The 25,342-nt window shown below is 49.5% G+C and overlaps 3 protein-coding genes across 9 annotated transcripts in view; 2 read left to right on the plus strand and 1 right to left on the minus strand.

The window, feature by feature from the left end:
• RDH12 (retinol dehydrogenase 12) overlaps window positions 1–25,342 on the minus strand; it is a 340,678-nt gene that overhangs the window by 244,356 nt on the left and 70,980 nt on the right. The window lies entirely within an intron of this gene.
• Window positions 1–25,342, plus strand: part of TMEM229B (transmembrane protein 229B) — a 47,676-nt gene that overhangs the window by 19,584 nt on the left and 2,750 nt on the right. For 2 of the 7 annotated variants that reach the window (XM_050797090.1, XM_050797086.1), the window contains exons 2-3: window positions 10,600–10,772; window positions 24,100–25,342. The exon at window positions 24,100–25,342 is cut by the window's right edge and continues 2,750 nt beyond it. In XM_050797090.1, the coding sequence (XP_050653047.1) occupies window positions 24,121–24,624 (504 nt within the window). In that variant the 5' untranslated portion in view covers window positions 10,600–10,772; window positions 24,100–24,120 and the 3' untranslated portion in view covers window positions 24,625–25,342. Of the gene's footprint in view, window positions 1–8,611; window positions 9,232–9,353; window positions 10,269–10,599; window positions 10,773–24,099 lie in introns of those variants that run through there. The other 5 variants (XM_050797091.1, XM_050797087.1, XM_050797089.1 and 2 more) reach the window with 4 other exon arrangements.
• Window positions 6,960–25,342, plus strand: part of ATP6V1D (ATPase H+ transporting V1 subunit D) — a 163,130-nt gene continuing 144,747 nt past the window's right edge. Inside the window, exon 1 of the mRNA XM_050797072.1 lies at window positions 6,960–6,963. The gene's annotated coding sequence lies outside the window, so the exon portion shown is untranslated. The remainder of the gene's footprint in view (window positions 6,964–25,342) is intronic.

The following is a 25,342-nucleotide window of genomic DNA, read 5'->3' on the forward strand; positions in this document are numbered from 1 at the left end:
AGGTCATGAGTTCGAGACCAGCCTGGTCAATATGGTGAAACCCTTTTTCTACTAAAAATACAAAAAATTAGCCCCCTGGTGGGGGCTAAGATTATGAGTGTGGTGGTGCGTGCCCATAATCTTAGCTACTCAGGACGCTGAGGCAGGATAATCGCTTGAACCCGGGAGATAGAGTTTGCAGTGAGCTGAGATTCTGCCACTGCACTCACAGTCTGGGTGACAGTGTATGAGACCCTGTCTCAAAAAAAAGAAAAAAAAAAGTCTGGGTGTCATCCTCGACTCCTCCCTCTCAATCTCCCTCCCAATAAATCACTCACTGAGTCCTGTCAGTCTTGGCTTCTTAATAGGCTTCGCTAATTTTTGTCATGTTTCTTTTCTTTTCTTTCTTTTTTTTTGGACAGGGTCTCGCTCTGTTGCCCAGGCTGGAGTGCAGTGGCACGATCTCAGCTTGCTGCAACCTCTGCCTCCCTGGTTCAAGCGATTGTCCTGCCTCAGCCTCCCAGGTAGCTGGGGTTGCAGGTGCACGCTACCATGCCTGGCTCTCAACCCCAGTGTCCAATAGAGATGGGGTTTTGCCATGTTGGCCGGACTGGTGTGTTGTGTTTCTTAATAGCCTTCACTAATTTGTGGTAGCTGCTTGACCCTTGTTAGCATTTAAGATTGTTAGCATTTAGGATTGTAATCCCTGATTTACTGTTTGGACTGAGTTAGAGGCCCTCAACACTGATGATATTAGGGTCCCATAAGCAATTAAAAATAAATTAATATAGTTCTAAATTATAATATAAAACACAGATAATTTATATGTGTGCTGAAGCCAAATGACTTCATTTGTATTCTCTCTCATTTTTTCTTCTTTAAAATAATTTTCTTGGTGCCCCATGGTGGCTGGTGCCCTAAGCATGTGTGTAGTGTGCAGATGGGTAATCCAGGACCATATAGAATGTCAGCTTCTTTTGGCCCTGGGCTGGGGTCTTTGACTTTGTGGTCTTTGAATGTACCTGGTGGCACAAAATAGATACTGAGTAAATGTTTAATGAATGTGTGAGTGAATGCATGAATACTGAGATGAATTTGAAATGTCTCGCTTAAGTAAAAAGCACTGTAAGAATGTAAGTTATTATTAGTTTTCTGATGTTGGATGTTACTGTAGAATTTCCAAGCTCTTATATTGTCAGTGTTTTAAAAAACAACCAGCCCTGCTGTTGTGCGTCAGCATTCATGCCCCAGCCTACATTGCATTCAGTGGTCTGGACATAAAATATGCATGTAAAGATTCCCAAATTAATAAGCTAGTGAATGTGTACAATAGCATGGTTTGTCTGAGTCCCTTTAGTCCTAAGTGGGTCTCTCTTTGTTTTGAGACAGGATATCTGCCGGCCACGTGGCTCACACCTGTAATCCCAACACTTTGGGAGGCTGAGGTGAGCAAACTGCTTGAGCTCAGGAGTTTGAGACCAGCCTGGGCAACATGGCAAAATTTCGTCTCTACCAAAAATACGAAAAATTAGCCGGGTGTAATGGAGCGCGCCTGTGGTCCCAGCTACTTGGGAGGCTGAGGTGAGAGGATCACTTGAACCTGGGTAGCAGAGGCTGCAGTGAGCAGAGATCGTGCCACTGCACTGCAGCCTGGGTGACAGAGCCAGACCCTGTCTCGGAAAAAAAAAAAAAAAAAAAAAAAAAAAGGCCAGGAGCAGTGGCTCACACCTGTAATCCCAGCACTTTGGGAGGCCTAGGTGGATGGATCACTTGAGCCCAGGAATTTGAGATCAGCCTGGGCAACATGACAAAACCCTGTTTCTACCAAAAATAAAAAAATTAGCCAGTCTCATAACCTGGTCTCAAAATAAATAGATACAAACTTTTTAAAAATAATATTAAGAGACAGGGTCACACTCTGTCACCCAGGCTGGAGTGCAGTGGCACCCTCTCGGCTCACTGCAGCCTTGCCCTCCTGGCCTCAAGCAATCCTCCCACCTCAGAGTCCTGAATAGCTGGGACTACAGTGGGTAAAGACTCTTTCAGCTGTCTGGCTGTGCATTATCTAACATGGCCACACACAGCTGTGACAGTGAACCTGAGGAGGAGGCTGTGCCTGTGTCTGAGGGCTTTGCTTTGGAATCAGGTGGTTGTGATGGTGCTGAGGTGTTGAAATGGGGCATCTACCCTAGAAAGCCTGCGTGAGAGCTCAGAAGGGAGGAACATGGCCTGAAGGCCTAAGTCAGGCAGTGTGACTCGGAATAGCACAGAACTTTGGGGGAAATAAAATATAAAATCCAGAAGGCTGGCCGGGCATGTTGGCTCACGCCTGTAATCCCAGTACTTTGGGAGGCCAGGGTGAGTGGATCACCTGAGGTCAGGAATTCAAGACCAGCCTGGCCAACACACAGTGAAACCCCATCTCTACTAAAAATACAAAAATTAGCTGGGCATGGTGGCAGGCACCTGTAATCCCAGCTACTGAGGAGGCTGAGGCAGAAGAATCGCTTGAACCTGGGAGGCGGAGGTTACGCTGAGCCGAGATTGTGCCATTGCACTCCAGCCTGGGCAACAAGAGTGAAACTCCATCTTAAAAAAAAAAAAAAATCTAGAAGGCTGTGGTTTAACAAATGTAACCTGACTCATTATTATGGGCTGTGGACAAAACGAGTGTGAAAACATCTCCAGGAGATACTAACTACATATGCGAATAGACTCCAAAGTTTAACCCTGTCTTCTGGCATTAGGATGGATGCCTTCTGCAGGATTGCTGATCCTGGGAGGTGGAGGGAGTAACTCAGTGGAGAAGCAAGAAAAAGGAGGGCCAAATTGGAAGAGGAAATGTTTCCAGGAGGGATTTGGCAGGCAGAAACCCCAGAGCTGGAATTTTTGTGCCCAGTGCAGACCTCTGATGACCAGTGTGGTTCTCCCTGGATTTGCCTCCATGTCTGTTTCTGGGCCCCACCCCCTGTCCTAACAAGAGGGTCCCTGATGTTTTTGCCTCCAAACTTTTTATTTAGAAATAATTTCAAACGTACAGAAAAGTTGCCAGAACAGTACAAAACACTCATATATTCTTTACCCAGATTCACCTGTGATTCACATTTTGCCCCATTTGCTTTATTTAATTTTAAAATTTTTGTGTAGAGACAAAGTCTCACTATGTTGCCCAGACTGGTCTCAAACACTTGGTTTCAAGCAGTCTTCCTGCCTCAGTCTCTCAAAGTGCTGGGATTACAGGCATGAGTCACTGCATCTGGCCACTTCTGTTTTTAAATTTGGTGCTTCTTCTGTAGCCCTGGTTCTTGTCAAATGTTGGATGAGCCTTTGTTCTGTGTTCCTCTGTTGGATCTTGAGGTCTTCAGGTCACCTCTCTGTGAACGCTGATTCTGTGCACCAGAGCCAGCCACCACTGGCTGTGGACAGGAGGGTGGGATGTACCTGCTGGGCACTGGCAAGAACTGGTCTAGGCATCCCCTACTTCTCAACCCTAGTGTCCAGAGTATAAGCATGGTGGGCAGGGGCACGGCCGACTGACCTGGCTGCTCCAAATTCAATAACCACCAATTCAGGGCCCTTCCTGTGCCTAGATTTGCTGGCTGAAACCTTGTAGCCCCCATAGCTGCTTCTCTGATAGAGCACAGAACCCACAGGCACACTGCCTGGCTTCAAATCCTAGCCCTGCCCTTACTAGCACTGTGACCTTGAGAAAGCTGCATAACCTCTTTGGGTCTCATCTCTAAATTCTCTTCTTGCCTTTCTCAGGCTGGTTTGAGGCTGTCCTAATGAATGTAATGGGTCCTCTTATCCTTTGTCAAAAGGAATGTTAATTATTTTCAGCAGTCTAATTACGTGGCTAATGAGAGACTGACTGAGATAACATTCCCTTTAATTACTCTTGCCTAAGTGCTGTTTGAAGCCATATTTTGAGCATTAGCAAGACTGGGTGCTTTCTCAGTATATGGAGCTGTCCAGCAAGGGGCTGAGCGAAGGGCAGGGGTTGTTGGGCTTAAGGCTTATGGTGGAGGTGCTTGGTGTGGCTGGGGTCAGTGTCCAGCTGACTGCATGCTGGCCTTTCCTGTGGGCTGTTACTTAAGGAAAGGAATGGTCCCAATTGGTTCAGATGGAGAGCAGACAGCAACTGTCACAGATTCCCCAGAACAATTCTCATCCTTCAATTAAAAAAAAAAAAAAAAAAAACTGATTTATTTTTAATAAATAAATAAGTTTATTACACGTGTGAGCCACTGTCCCTGGCCTTACCTTGTCAATTTCAGACTGACATCCTTATAGCTCCAAGTCCAAAAAAAAAAAAAAAAAAAAAAAAGATTCCTCTTTTGTGGTCTTTGTGGCCATTCCAACAAGAATCTCAGGATTGGCTCTGACTGGAGCATGTATCCATCCCTGAACCAATCACAGAACCAGGGGAATGTGGTGCTGCGATTGGCCAGGCTGGGGCCTGATGCTCACCCCAACAGGCAGGGTATTGACAGCATCCAAAGCACACTGACCCCCCAGTGTTGGAAATAAAGCTCAGTGTAGCAAAGTGAAACCAGCACTCAGGCAAAAAAAAGTTTTCTCAGCAAGGCAATTTACTTCTGCAGAAGGGTGCTGCCTTTGTCAGTTACAATCACAGAAGCACACTGAACAAAGGAGAGCAGGGGTTTTTATCCCTAACACAGACCCTGTTCCTGTGTCCTCCCCGTGTTGGCTGGGGTTGGACCGCACAATCTAAACTAATTCCGATAGGCTACTGTTGACATCATCAAAGGAGGCAAGGGTGGGCACTTGAAGGGAAAGACGAGTACATAGGTGATGGGACATGCTTGGGTGTGTTTGGGTGCAACAAAGATGGGGAGGGCTGATAGATGGATGGGTAAGATTACTTTCAGAATAGAACAAAGAACCAGGTACTGAAACCTTTGAAGAGAAACTGCCTAACACCAGCTACTCTGGCCTTGCTGTTTCTCAAACTTTGTCTAACTTTCTCCTACTTCAGGGTATTTTCACTAACTGTCCTCTCTGCCTGGAATGCTTTTCCCAAAGTTCTTTGCATGGCTTCTTCTCATCTTTCTGACCTATGCGCAAATGCTACCTCCTTAACATTTAAGACTCACCCTCCAGCATCTGGTTTCTTTCTTTCCCCTACCTGGCCTTCCCCATCTTCATGGCATAATATTAGAAATTATAGTATGTTTGGGACTGCTTAGTTATTGTTGATCTCCCACCTGCCTGTGAGCTCCAAGGGGGCAGGACCATTGTCTTGTTCACACATGGTACAGTACCTGGCCTTCACTGGGTCTCAATAAATATTTGTTGACTACTGGAATACAACACCTTGAATAAACAAACCAGTTACCACAGGACTTCTTGTACTAAGTTCCTTGGTTGTTTAGAAATCTCTGGGTGGCTTGGTTGTACAGGCTGTGAAAAGCAGAGTCCTAGTGTCACACCATAGGAGCAGTCCAGGCTTGTCTTCTGAAAGCCCTGCTGGGCTTCTTTCTGCATCCCTGGTGAGGCAACAAAGGGGCAGGGTCCTCGTCGCTTCTGAACGTGCAGTGTGGTGGAGTAACCTCCAGGACACCCTCAGGACATGGGCAGTAATGGGGAGAACCCAGATAAAATCCTGGTCACTTTGCCAGTGAGTCTGTGAGGCCACTGCCTCTTTTTTCTGGCTGACAGGAGAGGGCTTCCTGGTCTTACATGCAGAGTATTCTAGGGCCTCTCAGCCACTGCCTGATGGGATCTGCATAGGGGATTATTGATGAAGGCAAGGTGAGGCAGCTCTTTACAGTAACACATGCCTCGCTCTGGGACGGCGGCCAGGCAGCTAATTAGAGAGCCCAGCAGCTGTCCAGCCTTTCAGGCAGCGAGCAGCAGCTACTGAGTGCCGGAGGTGGGAATGGGAGGAAAGGGACATGGGACCAGAGACCACCCTCCAAGGTGGTGGAGTTGGGTGGTCAGGGTTTGCTCAGAGGGGGATTTTGAGAGGGGCATGTGAGATAGAGTGGGCTATACAGGGAGAAGGAATGGGGAGAGGAGAGGGACAAGACAGGTGGTCTCCAAGTGAGACAGAAGAGATGTCAGGCAGACAATGCAGCTTCCAAGCTCAGAGCAAGGGGCACAGAGGGGAAGGACAGGGCCCGGTGCGGTTGGGGCCTGGCTCCCATCTCCACACACCTTCCCCATGCCAGGCAGGCCCCCATGGCCTGGGCCTCTCCTTGCTTCCCAGGGGAGCTGGACAGACACAGGCTTTCCCCTCAGGGGATCTGGAATACTGATTGCTTTTGTAGTTGAGCTTGGCCCCTCCTCGGTGTAGGAAGTTACCAGATCCATTTGTGCTCAGGGCTTTTCTTACTCTAGGATAAGTAAAAGTGGCTGTTCTGAGTCACGTGGGAAGAACTGGGGGCTTTGAGTAACCAGAGGGTTCCCCAGTGGGCCTTTAGGCATCTTCTCTACTTTGTGGGCACCTGGGTCAGAGTGTGGTGTAATAAGAAATGTATTCGGTCTTTGTCCCAGGTCCTGGTCATAGAGCTCCTAAAACCCTTGACATTTCCTGAGTGAAAGGAATGCCTTTTGTTATTCATAATAAGCACCTTTGATAACACCTGAGTTTGTGCTAATGAAGTTACTGGGGAAGTGGTGGGGTGGTGGAGGGGCTATACAGCCTCAGGATGGAGCCAGTCACCAGAAAGACCAAATGCTTAGAGGATTGAGGATTAGAACATTTGACCCCACCATCCAACCTCCAAGAAAGGTGTGGGAGGGTGGAGATCAAGCTACATAAAAACTCCTGAACAAGATTTGATAGGTTTCTGGGTGGCTGAACATGTGGCGGTGCTGGTGGATGGCCGCCAATACATCACCCTATCCATGTCTGCATCTGGCTGTTCATCTGCACCCTTTATAATAAATCAGTAAAGGTAAGTGTTTCCCCGGGTTCTGTGAGCCATCCTAGCAAATTAATAGAACCCACGGAGGGGGTCAACCTGGTTTGTAGCCAATTGGTCAGAAGTGTAGGTGATGATTTACTGTGTGTGACTGGCCTCTGAAGTGGGGGCAATCTTGTGGGACTGAGCCCTCAAAATGTGGGGTCCACTGCTATCTCGGGATAGACAGCATCAAAGTTTAAATGAACTGCAGGAGACCCAGCTGGTGTCCGCTGGAGAACTGTTTGGGGTGGGGGACCCCCTCCATGCCCACCCCATATCTGGTCATAGAAGTGTTCTGCTTTGAGTGTGAGAGCAGAAGGAAAAACACTTTTTTTGCTTTATAGGGAGATTTGGGGAGGGTTAAGGAAAAGGAGAGTGGGGGTAAGAAAACAGAGGTAGTGTTTGCCTGCATACTTTCTGTCTCCAGTGTTAGGTTCCAGGCCAAGGAGATGATGAGGGGCCGGGGAGAGAGATCTGGTTTTTAGGTTCCGGTCAGAGAAGCAGAGACTCAATCCTGCAAGCCCAGCTTACCTTAAATAGTTATAGGAAAGGAGAGAAAATGATGCAAAGGGAATTTCCTGCCAGTAGCCTCTTTGGGAAGTGAATCCTACGTGCATGAAAACTGATGTGGGTTTTGAGAGTGCCAGCACATTGTAGAAATAACAGAACAGGAGTTGTTATTCTCTGACCTGAACCTGCACTTGGCCCCTTGCCCATGTAGGAGCCTGCAGTATCTCCCCTGATGCCTGGGACAGTCTGTTCCTGCCCCAGTCTTCCTTGCGTGATGTTGGACATGTCTTCTGTGTTGTGCAAACCTAGACTGCCCACTCTGCCTCTCTTCATTCTCTGGTGGTGCAATGACTCCTGGAGATGGGAGAAAGGAAAGTGAGCACCCTCCTTGCTTCCTTCACCTGCAGAGACAGCCTTGCCTGTGGTAAACTGACATGTATGGCGCTTTGTGGGAGACAACCCATCTGTGATGGTGACCCAGAAATTAGAGAAAAACACAAGACATTGCTATGTTTGATTAGTAACACTAGATGTTTCAGTTGCCCAAGAATTTAGATGTAGCTGGGCCCTTCTTCACCTTGCCTGTCCATCCATCCAGTAGAAATTTTATGATCTCAAGGAATTCATAGTGTGGTGGGGGAAATAGACACAAAGAAATAATTTTAAGATGGGACGACATGTTTCAGTTGAAGGATGGTCAGATCCCCCTGGGAACATCAGTGATGGAATGACCTGGAGGCTGTGGGATGGCATCGCAAAGGAGTGAGGAGGGAGCAGGGTCTGGAAGAAGGAGTCAGAATGGTGGCTGCAGAGGAGGGCAGGAGAGATGACAGGGCTTGAAACAGGCCGGTGGTCTCTGCTTCTTCATGCTCCCAGCAGTGTCTCAGGCATATTTACGAGAAGCTGCATGGACAAACTCAGCTGTAAGTTTGCAAAATAAGCAGCTTATTTGGAACGGACTAAGTAGATTACACGGACTTGAAGACCCTTGCGTGCAGACATGTGCCTTAAGGATGAGATTTGGGTGGGAAGCAGTTCCAAGGCACGTCGTATGGGGACAGGGTGATTCTGGAGGCTGAGGACTGGGATTTGAATCAAATGTTTGGATATGGCCAAATCTCTTACTGTTCTGAACCCTCTGTGTTTTCATTTCTAAAATAGAGGTGACCATTTCTGCCCTCCCTGCCCCACAGGAGCCTGAGAAAATCATGAGAGAGGATCTAAGTTCCATCCATATGTTAGTTCCTATAAAGGCTCATCATTCATTCATATGCTCCAAGAACCTCTGGTTCAGGTACTGCAGTCCTCAAAGGAGCCTCATGTCCTCTGTCCCCTGGGACCTATTCTTGGGGGATAGGGAGTGTCAGTGAGGCCTAGGGACAGCTTATGCACTTGGAGGAAGAGGTGTGACCCCTGCAGCACCATCATCTCTTCCTCCCTGCAACTAAGTTTTTCCTGGGGAAAAAGCCTGCCAATCAGGAAGCGGGAGGTGTCTGGTGGGACGCTGCCCCGAAAAGGAGTCTGTTCTGAGTGCTGGGGCTTCATGTGCCAGGGCTGCACCCCAGCAGGCAGTGGGCTTCCAGAGCTGGCTGCAGCAACCCTCAGGCTGTGCCGGCAGGATGTGGTCTTTGGTTTCTGTTTCTGTTTTAGTTCTGACTTGTGCCGTGGATGTGGCTGAGGGCCTAGGGTAGGGGAAGTCGCCACAGGTGGGATTGAACTCTCCAGGCATATGGTCCTTGTGGTGCTGGTGGAGAGGGAGTCCCAGAGGGTTCGGACATGCCCCGTTAAAGCCTTTTCCTCAAGGTGATAGGTACGTGCCAAGGTGACCCCGTCCGCCATCCGGCAGGCTGGGAAAAGTGGGGAAGATGGACAGGTTGGGGAGGGTTGGAGGGTCCTGTTTGTGAAGGAGCTGGGGGGTCGGGGGAAGGCAAGGCTGAGTACAGCAGCCCACTGTGATGCTCTCAGTGCAGAGGCCCCGAGGGGAGACCTAGGGGAGGCACCCCCCAAAACCACACCATACAGTGAGTTTCAGGTCCCCCATTCCTGCGCTTTCACTTCTCCTCGGCTGCCTGGCTGCCTCACAGGTTGTCAGCTTGAGCAAGGGCCCAAGTGGCGTCTACTCAGAGAGCCTGGGGGTCAGAGGGGAGGGAGGAAGGTGGACATGGGCATCAGCACAGGCCAGCGCCTCTGGTCCATCCTGCCTGGTCATCCACGGGGGAGTGCCAGCTCCCACCCCTAGCCACGTACTGTTCTCAACTTCTGAGCGGCTGGGCTGTCCCAGAGGGCCATGCTGGGCCTGAGTGCTGTCCTTGGGCATATGCAGATGGTGCTTTATCCAGGGGGTTTTCAGGGAAGCTTTAGCACTTTCATATTAAAACAAAAAATGTTGGAATCTCCATTAAATAGTCAAGTCTTAGGGATAGTATTAAAAATGTGTACATGGCTGGCCAGGCACAGTGGCTCATGCCTATAATCCTAGCACTTTGGGAGACTGAGGTGGGAGGGTTGGCCAAGAGTTTGAGACCAGCCTGGTCAACATAGCAAGACCTGTCTCTATTTGATTTTTTTTTTTAAGTACATGGCAAAGGGCATTATAAAGTAAGATTTGTATTAGCTTGTAGCCGGCTACTGATGTTCATAGGAAGGGCCTCAACCAAAATAATAAAATGAGATGAATAAATATTGGAGAGGTAGAATTGTACATAGAAAGATTTAGCACACATTTTGTTTTTCTGCATGTGCGGTTGTTCTCTGCTTTCAAAATGCTGAAACAGATGTCCTACATTGTCTGCCTTCCATGAGGTTCTGACCGCCCTTGAGAACAGATGTACCCACTACAGGGTGAAGGTGAGAATGTAATTTGAAGCTGAATGAGGATGTAACTGGATTCTAAAATTATAGCTCCTCTCAGATTCACAAGTGTGCACACATTCAGGCAAGAAGCCCTAAGTCCTAACCCCCGACATGTGGATTGTCCAGGACCATCCCAGACTCTTGTGGCTGGATTAATCAGACCTGAGCAAACTGGATGCAGAGAGGAGGGGGCAGGAGAGGGCCTTGGTGGCCAAGGTGGGGATGAGTGTCTGGTGCTGACCCCAGAGCCCAGGTCCTTGCAGTGTTTGCCTTGGATCTGCTGGGGGCAGTCTGAGCTGATAAAGGCCTCCTCTTTTATTCCCAGGGACACATGGAAGCTGCCAGCCCCCCAGCCAAGGATCACCTGAGTCCTAGGGCTGATGCTTGCCTACGTTGCTGAGAATGGCACTGAGGCCCAGCCAACAAAGGTTATCCTGGGACACTCCTGGACAAAGATCCTGATGTCTGTTGTGAGCTGCACACTCAAGGGTGTGATAAGTGAGTATGTTACAAGCACCCAGGGGATCACCAGCCCAGTGATCCTGCCTGCTCAGCACCTCACCAGCATGGGCACAAGTCTGGAGGTTCTAGTTCTGAGTCTGTTCCCCATCCAAGGTCCTGTCACAGGGCTGCAGTTCTGCAATGGGAGGGGAATGTCAAGCAATATTGGGCCATCACATGCTGGAGCCGTCTTATGGCCACATGGCCTCTAAAAGCCAGGCCAGACCCAGTGTGTTAGTTTGTTTTCATGCTGCTGATAAAGACATACCTAAGGCTGGAAAATTTATATAGAAAAAGAGGGTTAATTCCAAGTGTCTGGGGAAGCCTGAGAATCGTGGAAGGCAAGGGGGAGCAAGTCACATCTTACATGGATGATGGCAGGCAAAGAGAGAGAGCTTGTGCAGGGAAACTCCCTCTTATAAAACCATCAGATTGGCCTGTAATCCCAGCACTTTGAGAGGCCAAGGTGGGCAGATCACAAGGTCAAGAGATTGAGACCATCCTGGCCAACATGGTGAAACCCCATCTCTACTAAAAATACAAAAATTAGCTGGGCGTGGTGGCATGCACCTGTGGTCCCAGCTACTCGGGAGGCTGAGGCAGGAGAATGGCTTGAACCTGGGAGGCGGAGGTTGCAGTGAGCCGAGATCATGCCATTGCACCCCAGCCTGGCAACAGAGCAAGACTACAAAACGAAAACCCATCAGATCTCATGAGACTTATTCACTATCACGAGAACAGCATGAGAAAGACCTGGCCCCATGATTCAATTACCTCCCACCCAGTTCCTCCCACAACATGTGGGAATTCAAGATGAGATTTGGGGTGGGGACACAGCCAAACCATATCATTCAGATTTGCTGGCGTGAGTGAAGTGAGCACCCACACCTGGGAAACAGCATCTACTTTGGCCGTCAGGCTTCAGATCTGTGCAGTGAGGATCGTGCATCACCTGGGACTGGACTCTGCCCAGAAGCCATGAGCAACCCATGTGGTGCTGGTCTAGGAGGCCTGGAGTAGGGCATCCAGGGCCCTGGGAGGTGGGGAGATTTGTGAGCCTTAGTTGCCATAAGAGTGACCACCAGGGGATCTGGAGAAGCAGGTCCTCTTGTTTTTGCCACATGTCAGCAGCAGCATCTCCTCCTCAGCAAGACAAGCTCGAGGTAGGGCGAGAGGCTCCTAACTGCACAGCCCTGCCTGTCCTTACAGGCCTTTCTTTCCAGCCTCAGCCCCTGGCTTTTCCTTAATTATGATGCCTTAAAAAATGACAATTGGCTGCTTTCCCAACCCCCAGAGGCCTGTCTGGCCTGAAGGCTGTTATGTCTATGCAGGGCCTGTAGCCTGGTGGGATCAGAGACCTGCAGGAAGGAAGTTCCCCAGAAGGCATGGCAGGCAGAGCTGGGCTTTTGCAATCTTGAAGAGACAAGCTTTTTTAGGAGTTCCTAGGCTGGTCCATGGGAGCCCAGAGCTTCAGATTCCATGCAGGAATTTGCAGGGAGTAGAAAAGGAGTAATCAGGTCTTTCTCCACTTTAGGTAGATCTTGACTCTCCTAGTTGAGAGTTTATAATTCAGGGCCAGAATCTGTTTTCCACTCAGCCTGGGCTTGCAAAGTCAGTTTGACTGGAGTGTTTTTCAGGAAGTGTGTTCTTGAGTTGATTTGTAGCCAGGGTGGTGCGAGCAAGCCTAGACTGTAGAAGTGGGGTTGGAGGTAGAGAGATGGCCATGGATGCCTCTGTGGGAGCGTGATGACTCAGATGGGAGACACATCTCCCCACAGCAATTTATACCATCAGCCTTAAGGCTGTTGTACCATTTGGTTCAGTGATTCCCCTTCTGGAATTATCCATTAAGAAATCTTATTAGGAAATATTACCAGAGAAGAAAAGGACTAAATTCTTCCATTACAGGCATTAAAGGTAATTCTCGTTATATCATCTGCAGTAGTAGAATGGGAAACAGTTGTTTCCTTTGGACATCTAGGTTAAGTAAATTACAGTTTTCCACTTGCTGGAATATTACACAGCCATTATAATCACGAGCACAGAGGCTATATAACAACTTGGAAAAATAGTTATGACAAGTAAAAATGGCAGGTTGCAGAATAAGTATATTATGGTGACTTGTAAAATACACACATAGGAAAATATTGCAAAGGAGAAATGATAATCTCTGTTAGCCTGGAATTATGAATGCTTTTTCTTTATTAGAAATGAGGTCTCACTATGTTGCCCAGGCTGGTCTCAAACTCCTGGGCTCAAGCAGTCCTCCCGCCTCAGCCTCCCAAAATGCTGGGATTACAGGTGTGAGCCACCATGCCTGGCCTATGAATGCTTTTTCTATGATGCATGGATTGGCTTTTTAAAAAATAAAATTGAATCTGGATTACTACACAACATACCATTAATAGTGACTTTCTCTAAGATGTGTGATTACAGGGAACTTTTGCTTTCTATGTCATTCTGTAATGTTTAAATTTCAGCACATGTTGCTTTAATCAGAAAAAAATTAAATGCGAGAATTAAACATTTTATAAGGCTATATTTCTCAAGAAAGGAGGGAAGAGAGACTGAGGCAGCTAGTGTTTATACTTGCCCTCATCAGTGTTTAAGGGCCTGGGCCTTTTTGGGCCCATTCATCCATCCGTTCATTCCACAAGTATTACTAGATATTATTGCCAGGCACCACTCTAGGCACTGATTACACAGCAGTGAACACGACAGTGCCCCTGCCCTCATGAAGCTTTCATTCTAGTTGAGGAGAGACAGACCATAAATAAGAAGCAACATATCAGAAAGTGAAAGTGCTATGTAGAAAATAAAGTGGAATGATGTGAGTGACAGAGAGGCTATTTTGGACTGGGGAATCAAAAGTCCCTGAGATGTGACAGCTGAGCTGAGATCTGAATGGTAACAGCAAGGCAGCCACATACAGGTCTGGGATGTCAGCCTGCCGGCTCCCCCGTGCAGGGCGCCCTTTGCTTCCTGAGCCCCAGGGACCTCTGTGCCAGAACTGACTCCATCCCCTAAGCCCACTCACACCTGCCCTGCCTCCTGCTGGGGTTTGCTTGGGATCTGAGCCCCCCTAAAATCCTCTGTGTTTGGACCGTTGCTCCTGACATGCTGACTGTTGCTCCTCTGGGCAGCTGGCCCTGCTCTTGGCTGGTGAGATGCTCTTAGTGAGCAGGGCTCTGAAAGCCAGCTCCCCTTCCCCTTCCCCATCACCTGTTCGCTTGGAGGGGTAGTTCTCCATGGCAGGGCTGGGCCATCTGAGACTCCCAGGAGCACTGGGGTGGGCTGGCAGTCAGGGGGCCTCTGGGTTGTGTGTCCTGGTGAGGGGCCTTTGAGTGGCGCATGCCTTGAGGCCTGAGGGTTGGTTACTGTCACGGTCCTGTGACTGTCAGCTTTGACCCTAGAGGGCCTCTGTGTGGATCCTGAGGAACAGGCTGGGAGCCGTTAGGAGCTCTGACGCTCAGTTGGGATGTTTGTTAATGATACACCTGGAAGTTCACAGCCTTCTCCTTACTTCCTGTTGTCTCTCCACATACCATCCCAGCCTTCCAGAAGCAGGAACTCAGAAAATGGTGGTGCCCTCAGAGGAGCCTGTAGTCAGCCTCGGGGGCAGTGCAGTGTGCTGATTAGGAGCAAAGACTCTGGAGCCCGATTTGTGGGGTTTGAATCCCAGACTTGCCTTTTATAGTTATTAGAATGTAGGCTCAGCCAGGCGTGGTGGCTCATGCCTATAATCCCAGCAATTTGGGAGGCCCAGGCAGGCAGATCACTTGAGGTCAGGAGTTGGAGACCAGCCTGGTCAACGTGGTGAAGCCCCATCTCTACTAAAAATACAAAAATTAGCTGGGTGTGGGGGCGCTCCCTGTAGTCCCAGCTACTCGGGAGGCCGAGGCATGAGAATCGCTTGAACCGGGGTGACAGAGGTTGCAGTGAGCCAAGTTCATGCCACTGCACTCCAGCCTGGGTAACAGAGTGAGACTCCATCTAAAAAAAAAAATGTAGTCTCTTTCTGCCTCACTTTCCCCATCTGTAAAATGGGCTTGAGGATTTTTTTCAGTTAATACATGGAAATACTTAGAAGAGTACCTGGTTATTATTATCACTGTGACTTGGGAGGTGGAGGGAGGACTTTGTCAAGGCCTGCAGTATCACTGATCCCAGGGCTTTCCTGGGTGGGTGCCCACAGCAAGAGGGTGGAAATCTGCGGCATATGCACCAGCCAGTGGCTACAGGAGTTTCCCTCCACTTGCTTCCCTTCTGGCCCTGAGCAAGCCCTGTTTTCCTCCCTGCTAACTTGATGACCACAGGGGAAGTTCAGGGAAGTTTCTGCCCTTTCCTCATTGAAGCCACTCACCTTCAGTACAGAGCCACCCAGGGGTTCCTGAAGCTGTCCCCCACTGCCTTGCCCTCAGGGGCCTCCTAGAAGGGCTGTGGGTCTCCCCAGAACATGGAACTGTAGTGATGGGCATCCCTGGGGCTAGGGAGTGAAGCTTGGGAAGTGAGTGGGGTGAAAGCGGAAGGCCTTCTCAGGCCGGTTGCATGGAAGGGGAATCCCGATTTTCTGGCCAGATGCTTCTCTGGACAAAATTCCCAGAGTCATTGTGTTGTGGCACCTTAGGCCCCTGAAACAAGATGGGAGTTTTTGACAAAACCAAGGGCAGTTATTCCATCTGGTTTTGCCTTCAGCCTGTCTTAGACTTTTATGGCAGCCTCTTTACCCCTCTGAACTGCTGGCCGTGTCCCCTGCCACCCTGTGGAACAGCAGGCTCGGAGAGCAGCCGGTGAGATGCTCTTAGTGAGCAGGGCTCTGAAAGCCAGCTCCCCTTCTTCTTCCCCATCACCTGTTCCCTTGGAGGGGTAGTTCCCAGCCCTCACAAGTCACCTTGAGTCCTGGCCCTTCGCTGGGACTCTGTTTGCCCAGGCCCTTTCATCAGGTATGAGGACTCTTGGATTTGAGTGTTGTTCAGTCAAACCCTGCTTGTGAAGCTGTCCTTTGCTCTCCAAACACTGTCCTCCTGCATTCAACCTTGCTCACACTCTCCTCCACTTCAATCGACTCTGAATTTCTGTTCCTGGGCTGTCCTATCTTCATGTCACAGGTCTCAGGACAGTTTTGTTTGTCACCAGGAGAAAGAAGCCAAGGTCCCCTGAGCTGCCAGTTCTTCCTGCTACAGGCTTTACCAGGGCTCTGATCCCAGGGCTGAGCAAGAAGCTAGTGGAAAGGGCCCAGGGGTACAGTGAGTCAGGTGGTTGGAGGCCAGGGCAGGGAATAGGGGCCTGTCTAGGCCCTGTATGGGGTGGGTGAGCCTGTCCTAGTTCAAAGTTAAGCACAGCTCCTGTGCTAATTAGAAATGGGTTTGGAGGGTGGGGTTCTGAAAACGCATCCAAGTCAACGCCCAGCCTCTAATATTATCATCTCCCCCACCACACTGGGAGCTGCCACCTCAGCCAATGACACTGTCTCCTATTCCTTTGTCTTCAACCCCATCTTCTGCCCTGACCCAGGTCTTTCATTTCCCCCACTGGTCTTGCATGGACCAGCTATGTTCTCCTAGCTCCACCCTCGGACACTGTCTGACATTGCTGTGGTGTGCTTCCCCTCCATCTACTACCCATGGCTTCCTGCTGACCAGAAACAGAATCTGGGCTTGGGGCACACCCTGTTTCTCTCTCCCCCATCTTGCTTCTTCATTGTTCTTTTCTTTTCTTTCTTTCTTTCTTTTTTTTCCTTCCTTCCTTCCTTCCTTCCTTCCTTCCTTCCTTCCTTCCTTCCTTCCTTCCTTCCTTCTTCCTTCTTTCTTTCTTTCTTTCTTTCTTTCTTTCTTTCTTTCTTTCTTTCTTTCTTTCTTTCTTTCTTTCTTTCTTTCTTTCTTTCTTTCTTTCTTTCTTTTTCTTTCTTTTCTTTAAGAGACAGGGTCTTGCTCATTGTCCATGCTGGAGTGCAGTGGCACAATCATAGCCCACTGTAGCCTCGAACTCTTGAACTCAGTGGATCCTCCTGCCTTAGCATCTGGGGTCTACAGGCACACCACATCAAACCAGGCTACTTTTTTTCCTTTTGTAGAGATGGTGATCTCGCTACGTTATCCAGGCTGGTCTCAAACTCCTGGCCTCAAGCTATTCTCCCACCTCAGCCTCCAAAAGTGCTGGGACTACAGACATGAACTCCATTCTCTCTTCTGTTCAGCAACTTGCTGTCTCTCACCCTAGGTTTCTCTGTCCCTTTGACAGCTACCCCTTTCATCTTGCTTCTGCTCCCAGGGTTTTGAGATCTAACTCTCCCAAGTTATCTGCTGGGGATGGGGAAGAGACTGGACCCTCCCATCTGTTACAGCTGGGAAACCGTTCTGGACCATCCCAGAGAGATCAGAGGCAAGAAGAGCAAGGTTTAAAGTCAGCCTCAAGGCCCAGGATCTGGCCCAAGTGATGAGGTCCATGCAGTCAGGTCAGGCTGCTGCAGGAGAGCCCCTGTGAGGTTCCCCTTCCCTCAGCCCGGGTCCTGGGGGCTGGGAGTGTCAGGGGCATCCGTGCAGGTCCTGGGGCCTAAGTCGGGGTAGGAGGTCCAGAGGTCTCCACATCCCTGTGCTGTGCCATCTGTCTCAGGCCGTCAGTCCTCCTCAGTGTGTTTGCCTGGAGCGTGGATCTGTTCTCTCCTGCCTGGGGGTGGGAGGTATAGGATAAAATGAGGGGGTGAGAGGCTGTGCCCCTTTCATTCTACCGTCTTTTCAAGCCTGCCCCTCGGGCTGGCTCTGACACCCTTCCTCTTCCATTCATCCCTCAGTAGCCACAAGGCAGCTGGAGGCTCACCTTCACTCTCCTGGGATGTCTGTGGGAGTTTTGTTTTCCTGAGGGCCATATGTGGGGTTATTATTGCCACCGGATTTCTTGGCTCACTAGCTTGGTGCTCAGGGTTGCAATGAAGACTTAACCTGCTTGACAGGAAGGGCTGCCTGGAGGCTGCCGAGAGCAGGGGCACAGTGACCCTGCATCGGGTAGGAGGTGGCGTAAAAGCAGGAGGGGGATGTCCAGAAGCCTGGCTCTGTGCCAGAAATGACAGCTGCCCTTTCTGGAGCCTTAGCTGTATTTTAAGTAGAGTATATGTACTAGTTCATTCATCCTCACAACAGCCTTCTGTGGTTATTACTTCCATTATCCTCACTTGACCTACAAGGACCCTGAGGCACAGGGTAGTTGGGTAGCGTCCATTAGGTCCCACAGGTGGAAAGCATCAGCCAGGATTCCAACTCAGGCAGTTAGGATCATCTGGGGCCCCTGAGCTTGACCAGCTGGCCATATTCAGACCTGTGAGGCATGGTTTGTTGTTGGATGACCCATGAGGGAAGAGCCTGCATTAATTTTATGTGACTTCAGGTTTCTTTGAGTTCATTTGCTTAGCAAATTCATTGAACACCTTCTATATATGATGTATGAATACAATGAATACGTATTCATTCCACAAGGATTATTTATTTATTTATTTATTTATTTTTGAGATGGAGTCTCACTCTGTCACCCAGGCTAGAGTACAGTGGTGCTATCTCGGCTCACCACAACCTCTGCCTCCCAGGTTCAAGTGATTCTCCTGCCTCAGCCTCCTGGTAGCTGGGATTACAGGCGCATGCCACCACACCTGGCTAATTTTTGTATTTTTAGTGGGGACATGGTTTCACCATGTTGGCCAGGCTGGTGTCGAACTCCTGACCTCAGGTGATCTACCCACCTTGGCCTCCCAAAGTGCTGGGATTATAGGCATGAGCCACCGCACCCAGCCTCCACAAGCATTTTTTTTTTTTTTTAAGATAGAATCTTGCTCTGTAGCCCAGGCTGGAGTGCAGTGGCATGATCTCGCTCACTGCTACCTCCACCTCCCGGGTCCCGGTTCAAGCAATTCTTCTGCCTCAGCCTCCCGAGTAGCTGGGATTACAGGCACGCGCCACCATGCCCAGCTAATTTTTGTACTTTTTGTAGAGACAGGGTTTCACCATGTTGGCCAGGCTGGTCTTGAACTCCTAACCTCATGGTCTACCCACCTCGGCCTCCAAAAGTGCTGGGTTTACAGGCGTGAGCCACTGTGTCCAGGCTCCTTAAGCATTTTTAAGATGAAATTTTAGTTTTATAAAAGTTATACATGCTTGTTAGGGAAAAAAAAAAGTATGCAGAAAAATATAAAGAAAAAAATCACATCCAGAGATGATTGTTGTTTAATTTTTTTGTATATGTGCACATATGCATGCCTTTGCAGAATCAGAGTTAGGTTGAATATTCAGTTTTGAATCCTGCGTTTTTCTCTTACCGCTATCTTAAACAAGCATTCCTCAGGAGGCTGCTGGTGCTGGCCTTCAGATGAATCCAGCAAAGCAGAGTGCTCTCTATCACCACAGAGAAGGGAGGGTGCAGAAGTGGGCAGACAGTCTGGAGTCAGGGTGCTTAGGAAAGTCCTCACAGACGAAGAGCTGGGTCTTTAAGGAGGGTTCACTGGCCCTGGGAGGGGCCCAGGTAGCAAAAACAGCAAGGTAGAGATCTGGAGGACAGGATCGGAGGCAGGGACAAATTGTGAAGGGCTTTGCCAGCAGTCCCCAGGGGTTTGAGCTTTATTTACTCTGTAGATGTTGAAGATTCACTCATGGGCTTTAAGTGGTGAGAAATATTGGATTTGCATTTTAGAAAGGTTGCGTTTTTTCTACACACTCTTTGGTCCTGTGATGAGTGAATTAGAAGGAAGAAGGCAAAGCTGGGAGACCTTTGGAGTCATCCAGGTGAGACATGATGAGGGCGTGAACCAGAGCAGTGGCAGCAATGAGAAGAATAATGAAGAGGAGGGGATGGATCCCAAAGATATTTAAGAGATAGAAAGGGTGGGAGTTGGTAGCTGACTTGGTGGCTTTCCCTTGGCCAGTGGGATGTTGGTGGGCATGGCTTAACCAGGGTCTTGAACCACACTTGTGCTGCTGGGCTTGCTCACCTTTGTGCCTCTGCCGTTGTCATGAGAAGAATAGGGCCAGGCAAGTCCACTGGGCCCCAGAGGAGGATGAGAGACAGGGGGAGCAGAGCTACACTGCCCCAGCCGCCTGCCAACCACAGACATGTGAGCTGTAATAGTAGACAGTAATTGTTTTAGGCCAGGGTTTTTGGGATGATTTGTTATATGGCAATTGCTAACTAAGAGATGTCTTTATTCTTTTCTCGAATGCTTACTGTGTGCTGGGCTTTGTGCCAGGGACCGGGTATACTGTGCTGAACCAGGCAGGCAAGGCCCTCACTCTCAGGAACTCATGTTAGGGTGGGGATGTGGCAGAGGAAGCCAGAGAGACTTCAAGGCCTCTGGTTCTAACTGGGTGCATGCTGGTGCCATTAATTGGGGTGGGGGTCTTAGGAGAGAAACAGGTTTTGAGGAAAAGATAATGGGTTTGATTTTATTTATTGATTTTTTAGAGACAGGGTCTCACTGCATTGCCTAGGTTGGTCTTGAACTCAAGAGTTCTGGGCTCGAGCAATCCTTCTGCCTCAGCCTCCCAAAGTGCTAGGATTACAGGCATGAGCCACCACACCTGCCCATGGGTTTGATTTAGGAAAGGGGTTTGGGATGCCTGTGGGATATTACGGGGAGCTGTCTAGAGAAGAGCAGGAGCTATAGGTGCAGCACACAGGAAAGAGGTCTGGCCGGGGACTGAAATTCTCAACATAATATAACAGAAAATAACCTGTACCAAAGGGAGTGAGACAGGGTAAGTGCTGTAGAAATTCAGAAGAGGAAGAGAGGACTTGGGACCTGAGGGGATGAAAGAGATTTTGTTCTGAAGGTAACCTGTAACCTGGTTTATACTCACGGAAGTAAGAGGAGAAAGGCAGGCCTAATAGAATGAACAGGACCTGCAAAGGCAAGGAAATGAAAGACAGGAAGAGCTGGATTGTGAGGAAAAGGCTGAAGATGTCAATCGGGGTAAGGTCATGAAGAATCTTGAATGGCAGGCCAAGGATGCTGTTGTGTTTCATTAGGAAATAGGGAGCTATCGAACATCGCTTTTTTTGTTTTGTTTTGTTTTGTTTTTTGAGACAGAGTTTCGCTCTTGTTGTCCAGGCTGGAGTGCAATGGTGCAATCCCTACTCACTGCAACCTCCACCTCCCAGGTTCAAGCAGTTCTCCTGTCTCAGCCTCCCAAGTAGCTGTGATTACAGGCACATGCCACCACATTTCAGCTGAAGCAGGCCTGGTCACATTAATACCTACCCATCCTTTTTTTGTGTGTATTTTTAGTAGAGACAGGGTTTCATCATATTGGTCAGGCTGGTCTTGAACTCCTGACTTCAGGTGATCCACCCATCTCCGCCTCCCAAAGTGCTGGGATTATAGGCGTGAGCCACTGTGCCTGGCTGCTATCGAGCATCTTTGAGCAGGGGAGTAACATTTGGTACGTATGTCTAAGAGATGGGTAGTTGTGTGCAGGGGATGAGTTTTGAAGTAGAAAGCAAGAGATATTGGTTCTAGTCTCAGCTCTTCCATTTACTGGCCCTGAGATATAGGACAAATGATGTCCCCTCTCTGAGCTCTAACTGTCTCACTGCAAAAAAATGGAAGTAAAATTATCTGACCTTCACATGAATCTTTTTTATTTTATTTTATTTTTTAATTTATTTATTTATTTTGGAGACAAAGTTGTGCTCTGTTGCCCAGGCTGGAGTGCAGTGGCACGATCTTGGCTCACTGCAACCTCCACCTCCCGGGTTCAAGCAATTCTCTTGCCTCAGCCTCCCAAGTAGCTGGGATTACAGGTGCTTGCCACCACCCTGGCTAATTTTTGTATTTTTAGTAGAGACGGCGTTTTACCATGTTGGCTAGGTTGGTCTCAAACTCCTGATCTCAGGTGATTCACCCTCCTCGGCCTCCCAAAGTTCTGGGATTACAGGCATGAGCCACTGCACCCAGCCTGAATCTTAATTATGTAAGATCCATGACAAAATGTGAATGAAGTGCTTGGAAGACCACAGAGCAATGCACAAGGATGGGTAGGTATTAATGTGACCAGGCTTGCCTCAGCTGAAATGTGAGGCTGGGATTCCCAGACAGGTGTGCATACTACAGATGTCATCTCTTTAACCTCTGTCTCTTCTCCCACCTTGGAGAGGGGATCAACAGAGATGTGAAGCCACTGGCAGCTGGCAGAGCTGGGATTTATGTTCTTAAGCCCCACCTTCCCATTCTTGATGCAGTCCCACGCCACCCTCCACATGAACAGGACATGTCATTTAGAGAGGGCCTGCCCAGGAGAGGCCTGTGTCAAGGCCGCAAAGCACCAGCCTGTGCAACAGTCACTGTCTTCAAGAAGTTCACAGGCTAGTTGGATCATGAGAGCACGTTCCTCAAAAAGACATTGGGGTGGCACCTGATAAGGGACCAGATAAGTAGTGGAGACAGTCACCGGTGGAGGGCGAGGAGAAAGTAGAGAGAAGCAGCATGGGAGCCGGGCCTTGAAGACTGGTGGGGTTTAAAAGAGGGAAGGGGAAGGGAGCCAGAAGGACAGGGGAGGACTTTCCTGTGTCAATCCATTGGTTTCCCCTCAACACTGAAACCAAACACCAAAACCCCATTTAATGGAGCAAAGACAAATGTGACCACAATGAGAGAACCACCTCACACCCATTAGGATGGCCATTATAAAAACAAAACAGAAAATAACAAGTGTTTGGGGCGGATGTAGAGAAATTGGAACCCTTGTACATTGCTGATAGGGAATGTAAAATGGTGTGACCACCGTGGAAAATAGCACAGTGGTTCCTCAGAAAGTTAACTATAGAATTACCATATAATCCAGTATTTCCACTTCTGCATATGTACTTGAAAGAGTTGAGAGCAGGGACTCAAACAGACCTTTGTACACCCATGTTCATAGCAGCCTTATTCACAGTAGCCAAAAGGTAGAAGCAACCTAGGTGTCCATCAATGGATGAATGGATAAACAACATATGGTGATATATACAATGGAATATGATTCCGCCTTTAAAAGGAAGGAAATTCTGGCCGGGCACAGTGGCTCATGCCTGTAATCCCAGCATGTTGGGAGGCCAAGGCGGGCAGATTGCCTGAGCTCAGGAGTTTGCAACCAGCCTGGGCAACATGGTGAAATCCCGTCTCTACTAAAATACAAAAATTAGCCGGGTGTGGTGGCGTGCGCCCTGTAGTCCCAGCTACTCAGCAGTCTGAGGCAGGAGAATTGCTTGAACCTGGGAGGTGGACGTTGCAGTGAGCCGAGATGAGACTGCACCCACTGCACTCCAGCCTGGACGAGAGAGTGAGACTCCGTCTCAAAAAAAAAAAAAAAAAAAAAAAAAAAAAAAAAAGGAAATTCTGACATGTGCTGCAAAATGGATGAACCTTAAAGACGTTAGGCTAAGTGAAAACTAAGCCGGTTATGCTAAGCCAGTCACAAAAGGACAGTGTTTGTATGATTCCACTTACATGAGGCACCCAGAGTAGTTGAATTCATAGAGACAGAAAATAGAATAGTGGTTGCCAGGGCTGAGGGTATGGGGAATGGGAGTTTGTATTTAATGGATACAAAGTTTCTGTTTGGGACAATGAAAAAGTTCTGGAGACGGTTGGTGGTGATCATTGGGCAACAATGTGAATGTACTTAAGGCCACTGAATTTTACACTTAATGGTTAAAAAATGGCATGCACACACACAAGGACAAATGTGATGGGTCACTTACATCTCAGAAATATGAGTGACATGGAACTGTTTGAGAAGTGGAGCAAGAAATGGGGTCCCCAGTGGACAGGCCTGCTGAGAAATCAGCAAGTAGTCTAGAAATGGGGTTGATTGGTGGACCAGGCCAGCCGACTCTTCAACTGACCACAGATAATCCAAAAAAGCTGTAGGGAGTACAGACACCTCCCTCTAAGTAGCATTTGGATAGAGTTGCAGAGAAGTCAGTGGGGTGGGTGGGTTATTCTGTTCTTTGCTTTGTTGTTGTTGTTGTTGTTGTTGTTGTTTTTGTTTGTTTGTTTGGAGACAGAGTCTCTCTCTGTCGCCCAGGCTGGAGTGCAGTGGAGCAATCTTGGCTCACTGCAACCTCTGACTTGCGGGATCAAGTGATTCTCCTACCTCAGCTTCCCGAGTAGCTGGGATTACAGGAGCAGACCAGCACGCCTGGCTAATTTTTGTATTTTTAGTAGAGATGGGGTTTCACCATGATGGCCAGGCTGGTCTTTAACTCCTAACCTCAAGTGATCCGCCCGCCTCAGCCTCCCAAAGTGCTGGGATTACAGGTGTGAGCCACCGCGCCCGGCCCTCACCTGTCTCTCTTGTGCCCCCAGCAGCCAGCCCCAGTCGGCGCCATGGCCTCTGCGGAGCCCCTGACGGCGCTGTCCCGCTGGTACCTGTACGCCATCCACGGCTACTTCTGCGAGGTGATGTTCACGGCGGCCTGGGAGTTCGTGGTGAACTTGAACTGGAAGTTTCCAGGGGTCACGAGTGTGTGGGCCCTCTTCATCTACGGCACCTCCATCCTCATCGTGGAGCGCATGTACCTGCGGCTGCGCGGCCGCTGCCCGCTGCTCCTGCGCTGCCTCATCTACACGCTCTGGACCTACCTGTGGGAGTTCACCACCGGCTTCATCCTGCGCCAGTTCAACGCCTGCCCCTGGGACTACTCCCAGTTCGACTTTGACTTCATGGGCCTCATCACCCTGGAGTACGCCGTGCCCTGGTTCTGCGGGGCCCTCATCATGGAGCAGTTCATCATCCGCAACACCCTCCGCCTCCGCTTCGACAAGGACGCTGAGCCCGGGGAGCCCAGCGGCGCCCTGGCCCTGGCCAATGGCCATGTCAAGACTGACTGAGTAGGAAGCGGGTGGGGGGCCTGGGGATCTCTCATGGAACTCAAGGACAAAGAGACCAAGCTGGTGAGGTTGCCCCATCCATGCAGCAAAAGCCCTGCCCCGGCCAAGTCTCAGCCCTGTGGGGCACACAGAGCCCCCTAACCTCCGTGGGGGCCAGTGTTGGGGGGCCGTGGTCAGGTGTTGGGGGATGGGGTGTGGAGGCAGCAGAGGGACATTGGGAAGGGTCCATGGGTCCTGGCCCAGCTCAGGGGTTGGTGCCAGAAGGCCTGTGGCTGAGCAGCGATAGACTATGTAGTTGACTTTGGAAGCAGCAGGCCCTGTCCTGGCTAAGGGACAATGAGAATGGGGCCACAGGTGGGAGGCAAGGCCTGACCTCCCTCCCTCTGATCTGGATTTAGTTAAGCTTTGGCTGGTTCCATTAGGCAATATTCAGGTGCTTGCTTGCAACCAATACCTCCCCAGGGGCCTGCTGAGCTGCAGCCGAGGAGAGACTGGGCAGCCAGGAGGCTGCGTGGCAGCAACGCTGGTCTGCAAGGGCTGGGAGACCCTCCCTTGGCTCCTCTCCCCTCCCCCAGGGCCCTGCGCTGCTCCCTTGGCCTTCTGGGGCCCCCGTGGTGCTGGATTCCCACCAACCTTGGGCTTTTGGAGGTTTCAATCCCCGTGTGTTCGGTGGCGTTTCCCCCTTTTCTGTCTTGTTTTCAAGGCCTTTACCACTAGC

This window comes from Macaca thibetana, chromosome 7, assembly GCF_024542745.1.
Source record: "Macaca thibetana thibetana isolate TM-01 chromosome 7, ASM2454274v1, whole genome shotgun sequence".
Lineage (NCBI taxonomy): Eukaryota > Metazoa > Chordata > Mammalia > Primates > Cercopithecidae > Macaca > Macaca thibetana.